General features: G+C 38.9%; 3 protein-coding genes across 8 annotated transcripts; 2 read left to right on the top strand and 1 right to left on the bottom strand.

Annotated features, from left to right (window-relative positions):
- Positions 1-262: 262 nt before the first annotated feature.
- On the top strand, positions 263-10,741 carry znf280d (zinc finger protein 280D). 6 transcript variants are annotated; one of them, XM_029143956.3, is made up of 19 exons: positions 264-448; positions 1,888-2,018; positions 2,238-2,440; positions 2,545-2,641; positions 2,736-2,960; positions 3,044-3,115; positions 3,234-3,337; positions 3,591-3,775; positions 4,791-4,948; positions 5,034-5,134; positions 5,221-5,367; positions 5,797-5,931; positions 6,017-6,249; positions 6,618-6,764; positions 6,855-6,923; positions 7,012-7,130; positions 7,215-7,236; positions 8,976-9,034; positions 9,139-9,277. In XM_029143956.3, the coding sequence occupies exons 2-18, from the start codon at positions 1,895-1,897 to the stop codon at positions 9,031-9,033; spliced, it is 2,199 nt and encodes a 732-aa protein (XP_028999789.1). In that variant the 5' UTR covers positions 264-448; positions 1,888-1,894; the 3' UTR covers position 9,034; positions 9,139-9,277. The 6 variants fall into 6 exon arrangements, with proteins under 6 accessions (XP_028999784.1, XP_028999783.1, XP_028999789.1 ...); XM_029143954.3 differs by having other exon boundaries at positions 7,212-7,236; XM_029143951.3 differs by lacking the exons at positions 8,976-9,034; positions 9,139-9,277 and adding an exon at positions 7,801-8,773 and having other exon boundaries at positions 263-448.
- A 434-nt stretch (positions 10,742-11,175) lies between these two features.
- mns1 (meiosis-specific nuclear structural 1) lies at positions 11,176-15,493 on the top strand. The gene is made up of 10 exons (XM_029143967.3): positions 11,176-11,358; positions 11,494-11,703; positions 12,204-12,331; positions 12,426-12,528; positions 12,866-13,095; positions 13,210-13,426; positions 13,535-13,642; positions 13,938-14,195; positions 14,440-14,565; positions 14,639-15,493. The coding sequence occupies exons 1-10, from the start codon at positions 11,356-11,358 to the stop codon at positions 14,747-14,749; spliced, it is 1,494 nt and encodes a 497-aa protein (XP_028999800.1). The 5' UTR covers positions 11,176-11,355; the 3' UTR covers positions 14,750-15,493.
- Positions 14,857-18,557, bottom strand: tex9 (testis expressed 9). Its single transcript, XM_029143968.3, has 12 exons — positions 18,397-18,557; positions 17,705-17,835; positions 17,305-17,368; positions 17,063-17,139; positions 16,868-16,913; positions 16,699-16,772; positions 16,455-16,612; positions 16,161-16,252; positions 15,849-16,022; positions 15,607-15,741; positions 15,170-15,304; positions 14,857-15,087 (listed from the first exon to the last, which is right to left on the bottom strand). The coding sequence occupies exons 1-12, from the start codon at positions 18,442-18,444 to the stop codon at positions 15,010-15,012; spliced, it is 1,212 nt and encodes a 403-aa protein (XP_028999801.1). The 5' UTR covers positions 18,445-18,557; the 3' UTR covers positions 14,857-15,009.
- Between the last annotated feature and the right edge of the window lie 216 nt (positions 18,558-18,773).

Here is an 18,773-nt window from a genome sequence, read left to right as displayed (position 1 = left end):
CTTGATGACTATATTCTTGTGTGCATCAGCACCAATTACAGTATTTTCTACAGGGCTTATGGAGATATTTTAAAAGTATTGAAACGGGCACCGAATCATTCCACTATCAGCGGAATATCTACGATCAGCCTTACTGATGCCGTAATGCGTCTTAGTTTTGTACTTCTACTTTAATTGACTTATAAGCCATTACCTAGTTTGCATTATGATGCAAAGCTAAAGCAGCTATTCAGGAAGCTGTGGCAGTGAAAAGGAAGCGATGAAGAAGAGAGCGCCTCTTTGTGTGATTGGTGCATACAGTCCGAGCGTTTCAGCGCTTTGAGCCAGAGATGCGCTTCCTTCCCCCTGTGGAGCAGATCCGCTCTGTCGTCCTCGTTTCAAGGGTTGTCCTGAAGTTGGTGTCTAGACACGGCTCCTATTTGAAACACAGAGTCAGTGTGTGAGAGAGGTAGGCAGAACATACGCACATGTGCAGGCAGTCTTTGTTCGCTCAACGTTGAGCTACCTACAGTTAGTGTATGGATGCTAACGGAGCCTTATGTTAATGCTAATGTTACGGTGTGGCGATCAAAAGCCAGCAATATCAGCTAACCATAGAACTAACAGGTGGTAAAATACAACCGACTCATTTATTCTCAGAGGTTTACTATCACGGAAGGCTGCTACAGTTTTGACTAACAGCACTGGCAATCATATCTGTTAGCTAGTTACCACTAGCTAGCTAGCTACCTAGAAAATGTACAATGTAAAAGCTACCCAAGCTAGCAGTTCTTGCTAATTTTAGCTTTTACCAGTTGAGCTGACTGTCAATAAGTGTGATAAGAGTTAGAGTTTCATACAAGCAAAGTGCTGCAATAAACGTAGGATTAGTTGTGAAGCAGTTTTGACTCATCTGGGTTAGCTTAGCATTAAACCACATCATTGTTATAATAATAGATCCTTTCAACTGCTTGTACATTTTGTTGTAGTAAAGATAACAAAAATGACCGACTTATACCCAAGTTTTGTGCTTTACCCTAAATGAAAATGGCTGTTTTTAATTGGGGAAGTGTTAGATAACTGCATCAGCTCCCATAGTAACCAATACTGTCGCCATCTTGAAAGGTAGTGTTGCAATAATAGACCCAAGTTATTCTTGTCTGGTCAGAATAAGCACCTAATCTGTTTTTGCCATGATTGTTAAAGAAGTCCCAGTTGAAAAAATGAATTTTTTTTAGTTGATTTGAAGCAGGCAATAAATTCAATGGTGACTCCATCATTTACTTAGCTAGGCTAGTATCTGGACCAGGGAGTTCCTTCATTTCTGGTAATGTGATCTGCAGAAATTGATGACATAACTTGGAGGATATTTTTCCTCTTCCCTTTACATCATGTAGATGACTTCTGAAAGAGTATTGTCAACCACAACATGTGAATTGAAAGACACCTATAATGGTATCTGAAGTCTTGTTGGGTTTTTTTCATATATGAAGACACAAAGATGTTTAAAACCACTCTTACATTACTGTTAGAACTATAACTTTTGGGAGCAAGTTAAAAACTAAAGGTCGCCCACTGTAGATGTACCCACTGAATATATGTATAGGGCTCTGCAGTTCCCATTTTAAGCACCGTAGAGCGATGACTGTGCACCGATTGCTATTCATTTATCCACTAGTATTAATTGTAAAGTAACAAAAGTGTCTTATTTTAGTGTCAGTGAGTTGTTTCTCTGTCATTATTACCCGACTCCACAGTTCAAATTGGCTCCACTGAGATTTTTCTGACAGTAAAATAAGATTTGTTAATGCAGTGTCCAGAGTTTATCAAATACTTCTATATATATTTGACCAATGCTTACAGTAATTCTGTGTTAAAGTAGCTAAATAGTTTATCTATCTCCTGCAGCGCAACAATGTCTGAACTTTTTATGGAGTGTGTTGAGGAGGAGCTGGAGCCGTGGCAGAAGCAAGCTCCTGAAATTCTCCTGATTGATGATGATGATGATGATGACGAGCCTATCTTTGTTGGAGTTCTCTGTATGTACAGCATGATACTGTCTTATAGTGTACAGTTTTCTATATGCCTATGCTACCAAAGTGCAATCATATAAAGTGGAATTTAGAAACATTCTTGACTGTTTTGAGACTTAGCTACTATAATAACTGTACAAATAATCTTTGGTTGCATTTATATTTATTAAGACAAAATGGATTAATGGCTCAAGTCCTTATTTTTGCCTGTCTGTGTTCTTGCAGCTAACAAACAAAAAGATGTTAAGACTAGTGCTAAACCTCCTCAGAGTAACAGTGTAGGAAAACCGGTATTGAATCCAGCTGCACCACAACCTATTGGTTCCTCGCCGGTGGTGCTGCCTTTGAGTATAACTGGAAGCACCGTTGCAACTGCAGCACCCAACCTGACGACAGTGACACCACAGCCTGTTATTGTCAATAACCAGGTAGTTTGCATTGCTGCCTACAAAAGGAAGCAACTGTGTGTTTATGGTGCCTTTTTCTGTTTCATATGTAGCTTTCATAAACTACTACTATAACTCATTTACAGGGCTTCATTGTAACATCACAATTGGCAAATACCAGTGACTTCATTGCCTCTCTTGGGTCGCAGTACCCTCCTGGAACATCTTTTACAATTGTACCAGGTAAATTTTAGCATCGTATAGACAGAACCTCTTTCCCTAGAGCGTACGCAGTAATTTTAATTCATGTGATTTCTGAGCTTCTCTTGTGTTTCAGCTGGTCAGCAGCAGCTTTTTCAGCAGGTCAGTCCAGCAACTGTAATACCTGGAGCTGTTCAAAGGGCTCAAGTGCAGCAAATCAGCAACAACATTGTGACGCTGTCTAACGTGCAGAGTCCGCCCATGTATTCAACACAACCTTGTCAAGTGCAACCAAATCCGCCAAACTCACAAACCCCTCAGACTGCTGCTGTACCCGTAAAGACTGTTGGCAATAATAAAGGTGAGTGTTAATGCTTAAAAGACTTCCAGTGTGCAACAAACCACTGACCATGACTAAAATGAAAATATTTTTATTTTATGCAGATCAAAATGTAGTGAAGCGACTCCTGCCAACATCGCAAACGGACAGCATAAAACGAGCAAAGCTTGATTTGAGTAAGTTTTAAGTATTTTAAGCAAAGCATACTATTTTGTAGTCACATTGCTAATAATGAACCACAACCTCATCTTACTTCTGGTAAATTGGTCATTTTCTCTTAAATTTTTTTTAAAGAGACGCAAAAAGCAACTGCCAAAGTGGAAAATGGGATCGTAAAGGCAAAGTGCCCAAAGTGTCAAGAGGAATTTACTCAGGATGCCCTGAAGTTCCATGTGGCGGTGAGTTAGTCTGTTGTAGGACCTGGAACGAACACAAACATGTATGTGTGTTATGTTAGTGACTGAGGTTATGTGAAAGTGTAGTTTCATTATTTAGCTGCTCTAAACTGTCTTGCCTCTCGCCTGACATGAATAGACTCTTTAGGTAGCTCCAGAAGGACACCAATATGTATTTTTGTTGTTTTGTTTTTAACCTCAATATTTTTGTTTTAGTAAGGCAGACAAATAAAAAAATGTTGTTTGTGTTTTTTAGAATTGTGGTAAAAATGTTCAAAGTACATCTGTATCCTCCCCGAACCTTTCTGCAAACAAACGCATCATGCTGGTCGCAGATTTTTACTATGGCCGCTTTGAGGGAGATGGAATCAAGGAAGACTTGCAGAAGGTCACAATGTTCAAGTGCCAGAGCTGCTTAAAAGTTCTTAAGAACAACATAAGGTATGATCTTTTAAAACAACTAGGTAATGGCTTGTTTGTTCAAAATGTTTTTTTGGCCTTTTTTCCTTTTCATCCCAAATGTACTGTGCCAAAGACAGAAATGAAAGCGCCTGTACAGAGCACAGATATTGTATTGGCCTGTCACTTTTAAAGCTTCACTTGGTACTGGTATCAGAACTAGTCCATTCTGCTCAGTCTGTTGAGCCTTAGCTAGGCTAAGGCCCGATGTAGAGAGTGTCAAACACAGAAGGACTGCTGCTAATAGTCCACTGTTAATGGTGAAAATGTGGGTATCTTCCCTAGTCTCTTTGCAGTTTTCTATTCAGATGGATGCTGGTATAGGACAATTTTCCCTCATGGCCCTAAAGATGAAAAATGACTGCTAGTTCAGATGGTGTAAGATCTGCTCCTTTTGATAAAATAACTTGGCTTCAGAACTTTGCAAAAAAAGCTTCCGTAAGCTGCTTTTAATGGGGTAACACATTTGTACTGCAACCACACTCTCACAGTCGAGGTCACAGTTCATCCATATAAAAATTTCTATTAGGGGAGCTGAGGTAGCAGAATGTACTAGCAGAAAAATGGGCCATGCCTCATCAGGGCGGCGGTGGCAGGTAACTGTGGGGGTGCCCACGGCAGCTACGGGCACTACATCATTAGGCAAAGCAGAAATCTGTGTGTAATTGCTGATATTATAACAACCATTATACATGCTTAAAAAGTGAGCCGCTGGGAGAGTACTTCATTTATCTTTAAAGCCTTTGGGACCTGGTCCATAACTGCTGCTTGTACACTGGATGGAATTAAATTTCACCCACAACCTGCAATAGTTTTGTTTTAAATAAATGTCTATTGCCTTTTTGGAAATATTCCCCAAATAACTGCAGATCGCCTGTCCAATTCATTTAAATAATTAAAATCTTTTTGGCAGACATGTTTAGAATTTATGTATAAACAGTCGAAAGTAGATACTGAAACCATACCAACACGTATTAAATTTTTGACTCTTCTGCAGGTTTATGAACCACTTAAAACACCACCTGGAGCTGGAAAAGCAAAACAGCGAAAGCTGGGAGAGCCACACAACTTGCCATCATTGCTACAGACAGTACATGACTCCATTCCAGCTGCAGTGCCACATAGAGAGCGCTCACAGCCCCATCGAGTCCTCAAGTACAAAAGAAATATTTATACAGCAGAGTCTGACGTTACATTTTGACACTTGAGAATTCTAATCATTGTGTTCTTTTTTTTGTAGCTAATTGTAAGATATGTGAGCTGGCGTTTGAGTCAGAACAAGTTCTGCTGGAACACATGAAGGACAACCATAAGCCTGGGGAAATGCCGTACGTCTGCCAGGTCTGCCTTTAGGAGTTTGAGCTTCATTCTGGTCATATAAGCAAACTCTTAAATAATACTGGATTTCTGTCTTACTGGTTCCACAGGTGTGCAACTACAGGTCCTCCTTCTTCTCAGATGTCGAGACACATTTTCGAAGTGTCCATGAAAACACCAAAGACCTGCTATGTCCTTTCTGTCTCAAGGTTTTTAGAAGTAGTCATACGTACATGCAGCACTACATGAAACATCAGGTATGATGCTGGTTTTGCAAAAGCATTGTTTCATATTCACCTTCTCATTGATCTGTGCTTGTGATGGCCTTTTAAATATGTTGTAAAGAGAATATTAATGTTGAACTCATGTTTGAATTTAGTTTGTTTGAACTCCAAGGTTGAATTGATTCGGCTGTCTGCCCAGCACCTTACAGTAATAAATAAAAACCTGACAATAAAACTTGCTTCTCCTCAACTGCCCTAAAGGTGGAAAAATATATTAGGGAGGAACCAAACTAAATTAATAGGTGCCTTATTAATAGAAATGAATAGTAGTTTCTTTCATTCGGTTAGTGTAACTACATGAAAAATCTTACTAATTAGCCTCTAGTCATACCACTAATTAATCACGTTTGTGTTTTAACACCAGTGGTGTGTTTCTTTTTTTTTTTTCCTTCTCTATTTTAGAAAAAAAAAATCCATCGCTGCGGGAAATGCAGACTGAATTTCCTCACCTACAAAGAGAAACTGGAGCACAGAACTCAAGTCCACAAAACTTTCAAAAAACCCAAAGCTCTAGAGGGCCTTCCTCCAGGAACAAAGGTTCAGCTCCGTACTGCATTTTTTTATGCTTAAATTTACCCAAAATGTATTTTTATATGAAAGGTGTGATGTATTTGCTTTCCAGGTGACCATTCGAGCCTCCCTCACTGGAAAGACGCCTGTGTTGCCAGCCTCCTCTAATCGAACCAGCTTACCTGTCAATACAGTTACACTAAGTTTGAGTCAGCAAACCAGTCCTCCCGTCAGCGAAATCAAGTCTAAATCAATCGTGTCTGCAGCTGACAAAGCCACCAAAACAACGCAGAGCAAGAAGCAATACAGTCGAAATGCCAGACACAAGTTACTCAAGAATCTCAGGTTGTAAAAGCGATTTTCAGACACACCTCACTTTTATTTGTGCACTTAGCTGAATAGGTTTTCATAACATGCATACATAGCCAGTATATATATTTCACTGGGATCCGGCAGTGCTGGTTCTGGCTGCTTAATGTTGCTTTTTAACTAATGGCATTAAACAGGTTTTAGTTCTAATAACTGAAGCATTGTGTTTGCATTTTCTATTTGCTGAGATGCAAGAGTGTTTAGCAATTTTTTTTTTTAGTTTGATATAGTTGCTAATTAATAAATATTAGCATTTATTTGAGTGGATATTTCAGTCTATAAGATTTGTTCTAGTGGCTTTGAATTTGTAATGAACTTTTGTGCTCCCTTGTTTTGTCCCCTAGTTTTAGCGTCCATGAAGGGCTTTACACGTGCATCGAGTGCAACAACTATATTGATGACTTCTTTTCTCATTTCCCGATGGCTTCAAATTGTGGCGCGTGCAAGTATCGGACATGTTGCAAAGTTTCTATTGGGAATCATATGATAAAGTGAGTAAAAATGAGATGCGTTTGCACCATTTAATTTGTTCTACTGTAGTCACCTGACCAGTGTTTTTCGCTTTTTTTTTTTTTTTTCAGATTTCACAGCACCATCGCTAAAAATCGATCTTTCAAAACGGATCATAAAAAAACACCATCTTCATTAAAGCAAGTGTTTTTCATACTTTGTATCCTGCACACAAATTCAGTTTGATATTGAAGATGATCTATAGTTTGTGATTTTGATTTCCTCTAGATTAACTTTGGTCTGCTTCAACTGTGACTTCCTGGTGGATGCGTCAAGTGGTGGTGACCTGATGACCAAACACCTAACTGACCAACCAACTCACACATGCAAGGTTATTCCGGAGAAAGGTGTGTGTTACTCTTCAGTATGACTTGATTAATGGCTTGTTACATGCTGCTTGAAAAGGCTGTTTTTTGTGTTTAACCCAGCAGATGTGAAAGACAAAGATCAAGTGTGAGTAGAAACTGCTCCCTGCATCACATCTTGTTACCTGTTTATCTATAATCTAAGAAAGAAAATCAATACAGGCGCGTTGAATTCGAAGGACCACCTCAGTAAATTCAGTATTGCACAACCAGAAAGGAGAGAGAGCTGTAACGCATTAATCGTAACTATATGGGCCTAAAGGTCAATATTGGCTGAAGCCCTGAAATGGTATAGGTTTAATACTGCCAACACTGAGGTCAGTTCAAGTTTTAAAGGGGAAAGACACACACCGTGTCATTTAACAGGGAACACTTTTTGTTACACACAAGACAATGTAACCCCAAGTCAATCACACGTCTGTGAAATCAAACCGCCCACTTAGGAAGCAACACTGATTGAATCAATTTCACATGCTGTTGTGCAAAGGGAATTGACAAGAAGTGGACATTATAGGCAATTAGCAAGGACCCCCCCCCCCTCCCTAAAAAAGAGTGGTTCTGCAGGTGTTGACCACAGACCACTTCTCAGTTCCTTTTGCTTTCTGGCTGATGTTTTGGTCACTTTTGAATGCTGGCGGTGCTTTCACTCTAGTGGTAACACGAGACGGCGTCTACAACCCTCACAAGTGGCTCAGGTAGTGCAGCTCATCCAGGATGGCGCATCAATGCGAGCTGTGGCAAAAAGGTTAGCTTTGTCTACCAGCGTAGTGTCCAGAGCATGGAGGCGCTACCAATGGCCAGTCCCATACATCAACACTGAGGAGGCTGTAGGAGTGCAACAACCCAGCAGCAGGACCGATACCGCAGCCTCTGTGCAAGGAGCAACAGGAGGAGTATTGCCAGTATGTCAGCAGTTACTGCAAGACCAAGGCACTGATGCTATGGACTGCCCCGCCCGTTCCCCAGACCTGAATCCAACTGAGCACACCTCGGACATTATGGCACTCTCCATCCACCAACACCATGTTGCACCACAGACTGTCCAGAAGCTGGCAGTTGCTTTAGTCCAGGTTTGGGAGGCGAACCCTCAGGTGACCATCCTGCCACCTCATCAGGAGCATGCCCAGGCATTGTAGGGAGTTCATGCAGGCCACGCACACTACTGAGCCTCATGGACTTGTTTTAAGGACATTACATCAAAGTTGGATGAGCCTGTAGTTTTTTTTCTAATTCAGGTTTGAGTGTGACTACAAATCCAGACCCCCATAGGGCTAATAAATTTGATTTCTATTAATAGTTTTTTGTCATTTTGTTGTCAGTACATTCATCTATGAAACATCAAAGTATTTTAATAAGAATATTTTATTAATTCAGATGTAGGATGTTATTTTAGTGTTCCCTTTTTATTTTTTTTTTTGAGCAGTGTATTTAGACTCCAATTTTTTGTACCGTGGATTGATTTAATTAACTTGACTGCATACTGTCAAAATCTGCAGGAAAATTAGTGTTGATTTAGAGCATTTTTATTAACTCACATTAATGGACTAGTCTTGACATTAATGCGAGCAGTATTTCATTACTTTGTATTCACCTGAAAGTTTCATTAAAATTTTTGTCATCTTAGAGTTTACGCAGTTTAACTCCAACATGGTCACATGTGGTACCAGGATGTACCTGCTGTAAGAAAGGGAATTACGTTAGAATCTTGAACTTGACTAGGGATATTGGTCTGTAAAGTAACCTCATCACTTCACAGATTGCTACGGATGGTGGCTGTAGATGACCTCAATTCATGCAGAATTTTAACCAACATCCTTGTTTTCACAGCCTCAATGCAGCTAGTAAACTGACCTCGTATGTAAATAATGTGACCTGCTCCCTTTAAGGTGACTCATTAAGGGTTTGAATTTAACAACTTTTGAGTAGCTTATCATTAATTCGCGAGTTGGTGTGTATGTTGTTATAAATGACCTGTCTCTTTACCCTGCAGACATCTCACCTTGGCACAGCCAGCAAAGGTCCTGTGCCTCTTGACATCAGCACCTGCAGAAAGACCAAAGGAAACAAACCTGAACCTTGAATGTGTCACATCTCAAAGTGTTAGTGTTGCCCCAGTTGTCCAACCAGGACCTGAACCAACAGTACTAGTAGGTGATCAGGAAAAACTTTCCACTGGAGGGGAACCGAAGCAGTCGTTGCCATCTTCCAGTACTTTAGATGCCCTTTCAGACCTCTGTGGTGGTTCAGTGGGTAACCCTGAGGGCCCAGACGTTGGAAAGCAAGTCCCTGATTTAGGAATTGTCTCTGAGCATGAGACTAAGCAACAGGAAACTAAAACTCAATGAATATGCACATTAACTAAATGGTGTGCATGACAAACTCCATCTCTGCACATTTATGAATCAAGTAACTCTCCCTCAGTCAACCTCTGCATTGTAGGTTCAGATATATCAGTTATATGATAATGTTGCTTTGGCTGCTGGTATTTGCTATAAATACCCCCGTGACTAATGTCTGCAACAGCTGGAAGTACACGTTTAGCAGGTTTTCTTACTTTGCCTAAACTTTAAATAAACTAGCCTATTTGTATTTATAAGACCATACACTACAATCTCATTTGCTCTACTAACTATTTGCAAACACACAAAATTACTCTGCAGTGAGTTGGTAAGTTCATGCCTACCTGTGGCTCATTTGAGGAGCTGGTTGATGTCCACATAGGAACCCTGCAGAAACCGCATAGAAGATTTTTATTTGCGTAACCGACACTGAAACAATCAAAGTAATCATGTGTAAACCTGTCACTCATATGTTTCGGCTTCAGACTTCCTCAATGTTTAGCAGTTTAGTCCAATTTCTGTCTTAACTGTTTTGCACTGGTGTTTTGATTTGGGATGAAATTTTTGTTTTGCTAAAACTGGCTTCAGTTTTAATTTTGTTGTATTGGTGTTTTTCTGTAATTGTGTAAATTATATCATGGGGTAAACTGTATTTCATTTGCTTTCTTATTTTATACCGACTTACTGGTTGATGACGACAAAACAAATTACTGAAACATAGACATTGTTCACAACAGATTTCTTGTCTGTAACCAATGGAGTATGTTAGAAAACAGGATAATACTGACAGTAAAACAATAATTGGAGAATTGTGACTGAGAAAAAAGTGTAAAACAGATTTACCCAAGTAGAGATTAAACTTATTTTAAATATTCACAGCAGCTTGTGGAAGAATTTGTAGTTGTAAGTTTTTATTGCAGCCCATTGACTCGCTCTAAGCAGCCACTTATGTCCCAGCTACTGGTTTCTTAGTTACCTTTTGTTTGTTTTGTGATTTTTTTTTTTAATGGAAAAGGCAAATCATACCATGCCTTTAGGATGTTTTATACAATGCAGTGTTTATGTTATAACTTTTAAAAAGGGTTTCCACTATTCCGCAGCTGTGTGTCTGACAACTCTGTAAATGTAACCATTCAATTTTTAATACGTTCCTCAAGTACTGTAATTCATATAGGACACTGTTCAGAGATCTATAAACTGCTGGGTTTGGATCGGTGTTCTCCTGTTTTGTGTAAATAAATCTTTAGTATAAGAGTTTTTGATCTTTCGTCTTTGCTTTTAATTTTTCCTTTTGGTGGTACTTTGGGTTTTTTACAAAAATGATGGGATGAATTTCTGTGAACTCTTGGTACAAACATATTGAAATACCACAATGACTCAAAACAAACTGTAAAATCAACTACTAATTACTCCAAGCATCACAAATTGAAGTGTTAGTTAAAAAGTTAATTCTGTTGGACTTGAAGTGAAATGTATTTTATAATAATGAAGTACTGTTTGGCTTGATTTTAGCTTTTTAAATCTTATACTAAATGGTAGTTTCTTTTTATTTGTCTACTTTCTTTGCAGAGTAACTATAATTACGCATTTTTGCTGTTATAATAAGTCAACAAATAGATGAAGAAAGACGCCGACACGTTCGCGTTTCCCTGAGCTGACGTCATCACGTCCCAGGGTTTAAAAGTGCGTACACGCGGCGTTTCCAGGACGACGGAACACAAACAACTGATTGACACTGGGGTTACGCGACGCCTGTTTACCAGCTCGTAGCGATTATGTATTGAATCGTATCTGAAGTTCATAAACCCCACTTTCTTTTTACAAAACGAGCAACTTTAAGAAGGAAACCGACGAAAAGCATCACAAACATGGTACAACCTCGTCAACAAGCCGAAGTTACAGTTAGCTTAACGGCTACAAACTAAGGCCTTAGCTCACCACACCGCGTGTTAACAGAGCGATGGTTGCCTTCCTGCGTTTTCATGTTTCTTTCTCCACTGGGATAGAGTCGACACTGGACGTACAGTCACCAGCAGAGGTTAATGTCTCAGCGCCAGGTCCAGGAGCAGCACAGGCTCCAGGAGGCCAGGCGTGTGGACAGAGAGCGGCAGCAGGAGGCCAGCCTGCGGGACGAGGAGAGCTTCGAGAGGAGGCGATACCTGCGACAGGTGGAGCAGGAGCTCAAGGAGAGGCAGCAGGAGAGCGCCCTGCTGAAGGTGTAGCTGTGCACACTTTATGGGACTTTGATTACTTATAACTTATATTACTTATAAAACACTTTATACACTCGCGCCTAATCGGATTAACCTATTCTAGGCTACCAGTAATAAAACACACGCAGTTTTCCCATTAACTAGTAGTAGTAGTAGTAGTATTAATTTAACAAACCTGCCTACATTATGCTTAGAGGTAGCTCGTTGCATTTTACATACTTAAGAAAACAAATCTATGAAACATAGCATAAAAGAAAACAAACCTGCATTTACAGAGGTAAATTAATATACAGACAAATTTGCAATGAAATACAGGGAGACATAGAAAAGCAGGAACAAATGGAACCAGTTCAAAGTTCCCATTTTTCAGTGACACCCTGTACAATATTAATAGATATGTATTGCAATATTTACTGGTGCAATTACAGAATTGGGGTTTCTTTGAGTGCTCTTTTATAACCACCAGTATTAACTGGTGTCACTTAATGAAACATGACATGCAGGCAGAGGAGGAGAGAATAAACAGACAAAAGCAGCTCGAACAAGAGGAGAGAATCGCTAAAGAGCTGGCCCGAATCAGCTTTGAGAAGCAAAGAGATGAGAAAATGCGGCAGTATATCAAAGAGAACAGGTACGCTCATTTGTTCCATTACATAGATTAAGCGTAGCACTTATTTAGTGTTCCTTTCGGCTGACTTTCACTTAATCATTATTCTTTCATTCAGCATAGAACTTCGAGAATTGGAGTCTAAATTGAAGTCTGCATATCTGAACAAGGAAAGAGCTGCGCAGATTGCAGAGCATGAAGCTATGATGTTTGAGACAATGGTGAGCACTGTCCTTGATGAGTTCAAACTTTTATTTCCCATCTTCTAATCTGCTGGTTGTATAATAAAAATCTAAATACAGTAATAAATAATATTGCATATTAAGAGAATAGAAATTTGATTTAAATAAAATAATACTATAAGTAATTGCCTTGCCTATAGTTGTTTGTATGCAGAGGTTTGTCAGATTTCTCAGAAATATGGAATTTGTCTAAGTAATCGTGCAAAGGTTTTATTCTATAATGGTGGAGGATTAAAAAGAAAGCATCAGAATTCTGATACTCATAAACCACATCTAATCTGGCCGTAATATGTGTGTGTCTTTGCCCTGACACAAGCGTGAGGAGGCAGACTTTGATCGCCAGATGAAGAGGGAAAGTGAGCGAGCAGCTGCTGAGCAGCAGAAGCTGGAACAGAAACGCCACGAGGAGATGGTGCATTACCAGAGAGAGCTGGAGCAGCAGCTCGTGGAGAAGGAGCGAAAGAGCCAGGAGGCATACGAAGAGTTCCTCAAAGAGAAGCTCATGGTGGATGAGATTGTCAGGAAGATTTACGAGGAGGACCAGATGTAAGTTTGTTTTAATACATCCTATTGGTTTAGTATGAGCATGAATTTAAATGCAGTTTCCCAGCAAAAATGATCTTCTAGACAACTAAGATTGAAATGGATGGTCTGTTGCAGGGAAAGACAGCTGAAACTGGAGAAGGTCAGAGCAACTCAGGAGCACATAGAAGAATTCAAGAGACAGCAGATGGAGTGGCGACGCATGGAGCAAGAAAAGATAGAGGCTGAGAACAGACGCATCATGGAGTTTGCGAGTCATCAGCAGCAGATGGAGGAAATCAGAATGGCTAAGATCAGAGCGAGAGAAGAAGCAAAGGAGAATCTTCATAAAATAGTTGAGACAAGTCTTCTATTCTTCTATGAATCCAGTCGTTAATGACACATGTCTGCAGTATATCTGATATGTATATGATAAATATGACTGCTTTCTGTTTGTCTGCAGCTGTCTGAGAAAATTGAAAATGAGAGACAGCAGCGTGAGGAGATGGAGAGAATCCGAGAGGAACTCCTTTTCGAGGAACACGAAGAGGCAAACAGGCAGAGAGAGATTGTGAGGATTGTTCTGTACTATCACTTAAAACATGCACATTCAACAGTTCCTTAATTAATAGTGGCGAATAAACTAGAAAGTAGTTAAAGTTATTTAGATTTGGTTATTACAAAAACAGCGTTGTTATTATTTAGAACTTTGTTGTTGTAGTTATATTATTGGTATATTAGAAGTAGGAAAACAAAATGCCCAGAGTCTGTGAGCAAACCTACTGTGGTGTAGACTGTGTGCTCTTTAGCCTGACTTGTAGCCTGACTTGCTTTATTGTTTTATATTTTTTATTTTCGTGTAACAGGAAGAGATGGAGAAAAAAATCAGACAGAGGCTGATGTTACAACGGAGCTGCCAGGAGCAAATGGCTTTTAAAGAGATGCAGAAAGAGGCAGAGAAAGAGGAGGAGGAGGCCTTCAGGAAAATGATGATGGCTAAGTTTGCCGAGGACGACCGGATCGAGCAGATGAATGCCCAGAAACGCCGCATGAAGCAGCTTGAACACAAACGCGAGGTGGAGAAGCTGATAGAGGACAGAAGACGACAGCGTGAGGCTGACTTGGTACGAACCACTTTCTATGTGAATCAATACACTCACAGCTACTGTACTACTGCTGTAGCTGTCAAAGGCAGCAGGTTGTGCTATGATCGGGTATGTTTTGATTTTCAGTGTTTGGCACTAATGACAAGTAATAGAATATAATATTGTATGTGTGTGTGAATAGATATATGAGAGAGGTGCATTTAAAAGACAAAAATAGAAATCAATTCAAATATTTAATAAACTCAATCAATCAATTTTCAAGGAACTGGAGGCTAAAGAAAGAGCAGCTGAGCAGGAGAGGGAGGCTCTGCGTAGACAAATAGTTGAAGAAGAGAGGCAGCGACTTCTTAAACGTCATGCAACCCAACTCCTCGGATACCTCCCTAAGGTAAGAGACGGTCATTTCACGCAGCTTCAGCTTCCTCTGGGGCTCCACTAGTCATCAGTTCCTACTTTTCCAGGGCTTGCTACGTGAAGATGACCTGGAACACTTTGATGAAGACTTCAGGAAAAACTTTAAGCCTCATCAGACTGATGAGTTCTCCGCAGATAGCTGGGACGGAGAGGATTGACCGTTTCCCCCTGATCTGCCACTAGAGGGCGGTTTAATGTTACAATCAGCTTGTGACAGCACCACTCTTAATATCTAAATATTCTTGATAGTACATTAGCAAAAAAATATTTAAAATAATCTTTTTATTCACACTGTGCAGATGCAAGCATTAGACTTATTCAACTAGTGATATGTGTTAATGATCAGATGTTTTTTTTTTTCTCACAACAAATGAAAAAAATGTGTCTGAACTTTGGGAAGACTATTAAATTTCAAAGTTTACGAGTTTCCCCAGTCCAGAGCTTTCATAAATTCATCTTCCGTGAATGACAGCAGCTTCGCTGCTTCGAAATGCATCTGCAGTTGAGAAGAAAAAAAAACATGTGATTGTGATGAAAAACTCTAATCAGGGTTAATGACATGTGGTGGAGGCACTTACCTTCTGTCTTTTGAGAATGTCAATCAGCTTGAGCTGTTTCTTAAAACCAACAATCAGTTCTGCTTTCTGCTTTTTTAACATTTTGTTTTCAGCAAGTAGATTCTCCTTGCTCTGATGTTCCTCGTTCATCTTGTCCTTTATTTGATAAAATCATCAACACACAGCTCAAGTAACATAGTTTACTTTATACAGCTCTACCACCATACTCCCCTTACTCATTGCCTTTTGATCATGAAAATACTACAATCATAATTAATTGGCTTTAGAGAGACATGATATTAACTCTGTATGGTCTCATTAAATGAAATAAATGTTTTATTCCTATAAAGCCTACAAATCTACATTATAATTTCTCTGCATGTGAAAGCCTGTAATATACTCACATTTATCTACAGCAGGAGTAGGTTTATATCGGCTTTGCCTGTCATTTTTCTTACCTTGTTTGTCTGTTTTGCCTTGTTCAGTTGAGTCTTTAGCTTCTCCACCTCCTCCAGAGCTCTGTTCAGACGCACCTCCACAGTGCTGTGAGCAGCTGCTGCTTGTTTCTGTGATCTATTCAGATTCTCTATTTCCTACAAAATAAATAAAGTGTTAGATTATTCGTTTTAAGTATTTGGAATACTTTTAGTCTGTTAGTTTTTTACCTTTCCAATAAAAGAAAGCTCTCATTCACACAAACCTTTTGTAATCCAGACACTTGCAGCTGAAGACCATCACATTTTTTGGCAGACTCCTCTGCAAGGCTTCGGTGCTTCTCAATCTGTGTTTGCTGAATGTTTGTGTTTTTCTGCAGTCTAGCTCGATCCTCCTCAAGCTCCTTCATTTTTGCAATAAGTTTAACATTTTCATCATCCTGCAACAGAAACACAATCTCTCATGAATATTTTGTATATAAAAATATAAAAAAGTACTTGTCTCTGTAAAGACAGAAAATGATTTAAAGGGGTAAATATTCGTAAAACGAGTTTGATTATATTTATTCCACAAATACCTTTTTATAATATTCAGATGAAAGTTGATCCAGTTCCTCTTGCATGATCCGTAGTTTTGCCTTTACAACTCGTGTTTGAGCACCTATAATTGCTTTATAAAACAACAATGAACACAATCAGTAAAATAAATATCAAACTTGAAACCTTTAAACTATATTGTTTAAAGCATTAGGAACTTGTAGATATACTGGACTACTACTTGCAAAAAGACTGCACAGAAACTTTACCATAATGAAAGAGTGTCTTCAATGAACTGTGATAACATCTATAAAGGTTTATCAATAACAGATCACCTGGTCCTACATTGTCTCCAGTATCATAATCATCCTCAACATTTTCATGAGTGACAGTGTCATTCATCTTTTCCTCCATGTTGCGTATTGTCCTGGCCAGGAAACAATTAGCTGATTCTTCAGCTCCTAACTCATCTGCCTGTGACAACTGAGACGTTCTGAAATCAAGCAAACGTGTAAGTGTTTAGTGTGATAGCTGTGAAGCATGTTGACTGGAAGTGACCAATGCAAAATCACAACCTACGTTTTGTTTTCCTTTTGCTGCATTCTAGTACACTTGTTTTGTGATGATGACTTGACGCGTTTTCCATTCGCCACCTACAATAATGGGTGCAGCAAATAAACACAACATTGACAAACTTTGGCTGCACATCATATATTACCTGCAGATATTCCAAATCAATAATTGCTACCTTCACACCAGACTCCTGCACAGTGCACTGCTGAGGCTTTACCACCCTGTTTGGGAGTAATACAAGATACATAATGCTTAGAAAATCATAATATCTATTATATTTTACTTCAGATGCTTTAATTAACAATGCATATTTTAATGGTTTGGTGTGAAAGGAGGCTGGGCTGTAAACATGCTGACATGCGCACTTTACCTTGAATTGTCTTCATCATCAATATCTGTCAATAGGAGTGTGGATACGGACTTTGACAGAACATTATTTTGGTCCCTCTAGAATAAAACAAATGCCAAGACCAAGGTTTTAGTTGTAAATCAAGTCTACCATGCAGGTTCAAGTGTGTTGCCTTATTGGTATTGTATTTTATTGTATTGGTACAATTCTGAAAAAGGAGACACATCTCAAAACAACAAAACGGCATTTTGAAGCACACGTACCATCAGTTGTTCTGCCTGTCTTACCAGATCCGCTGTTTTGGCTTCCAACTGTGCATTTAACAGTCTGGAGAAATAAAATGTCATTGTCATTGACTGTACAGGTTTTGGACCAAAATCCTTTTGTCTGACTGCAGAAGACAAAATGACCAATTACAGTTTTATGTAAGACATTTAAAGTTAATAAGAGACATTCATTTATTCATTCATTGGTAATTTCCTCATTGCGTGACAATTAAGGTATTCTATTCTATTCTATTCATTTAACAGTTTTGGTAAATATAGTTTGTTGTAATGTTATTTAAAATAATTTACTTGTGATTTAAAGATCTATTAAACTCATTCAATACCAAGGCATGCATATAGAATATGTTTATATTATATACATATAAACAAATGTTACTTGTATTCTTCTTCCTTAGCAAAAAGGTCATCTGTGAGCTTCCTCAAAGGACCGGCAGATTTTGCCTGTGGCCGTGTTTGACCCTTTTTGGACCTCTCATTCTTAGTGCTGCAGGACAGGAGTTTCTTTTGCTGAATAACAAAAAGACGAGACAGCAGTAGATTGTATTATAATAAATAAATAAGAAGTAAATCAGCATTTATTACGATCTGAAAGATGTTGCACCGCACCTTGTTTTCTTCTAAAACACATGACTATATGTTATAGTTATGCTGGACAGACAGTTAATCTAAACCCAATTTCTTTTCCAGTACTACTGTTATTACTATTTTATTTTAGTCTTAATGCTTCGAGGTATCTAATGATCTGTTTGTGCTAAAATTTGTCCTGTGTTGTTTTAAGTTAATAGATCATAAATATAAACCCTTTAGGATTTAAAAAGGCACGTGTAAAACAACAGGTGTCACAAATGCTTGTGAATAATGAAGGATCACCCACTCACACTCTGAGGTTAACTTATGGACAAATCTAAAAAACAAGGCTAAACATTTGTTACGCTGTAACAGACGTTACCTTGTGATAAAGCCTGTCGACACATTCAACAAATGCTGAGGTTCAGCGTTTTGTAAGTATAACAGAACCAGTATGAACTAAACCCATAAGAGATAAACATTACAACTGAGGATACAAACCTGGGAAACGACGGACTGGAGCTTTTTATCGGAACTTCTTTCCGACATTGTGTCACGAAAAGTGGATGCAATTCAGGTTGCGTAGCAACAAGTTCAAACTCAGTACGGAAGCCCGAGGAGGACCTTTCAGGGCAAATTCACTCGATATACAGCGTAGAAGAGTATGCACGTAAACAAAATATATTAGTGCTCATTTATTTATTTTAGCAAATAACAGTCAAGTTGTGTTTATATGCAATAAAAATTGCGTTGGTAACAAACATTTCTGTATTGGTCATCCTGTATATATAAATGGCATGAACGTTTTGTAAACTAAAAAAGTAACGCTTACTGTACTGCACGTACCCTACTCTAGTAAATGTACTCAGTTACATATG

Source organism: Betta splendens, chromosome 3 (assembly GCF_900634795.4).
Source record: "Betta splendens chromosome 3, fBetSpl5.4, whole genome shotgun sequence".
NCBI classification, from domain to species: Eukaryota; Metazoa; Chordata; class Actinopteri; order Anabantiformes; family Osphronemidae; genus Betta; species Betta splendens.
Note: the sequence above shows the minus strand (reverse complement) of the source record. Positions and strands in the feature narration are given on the sequence as shown.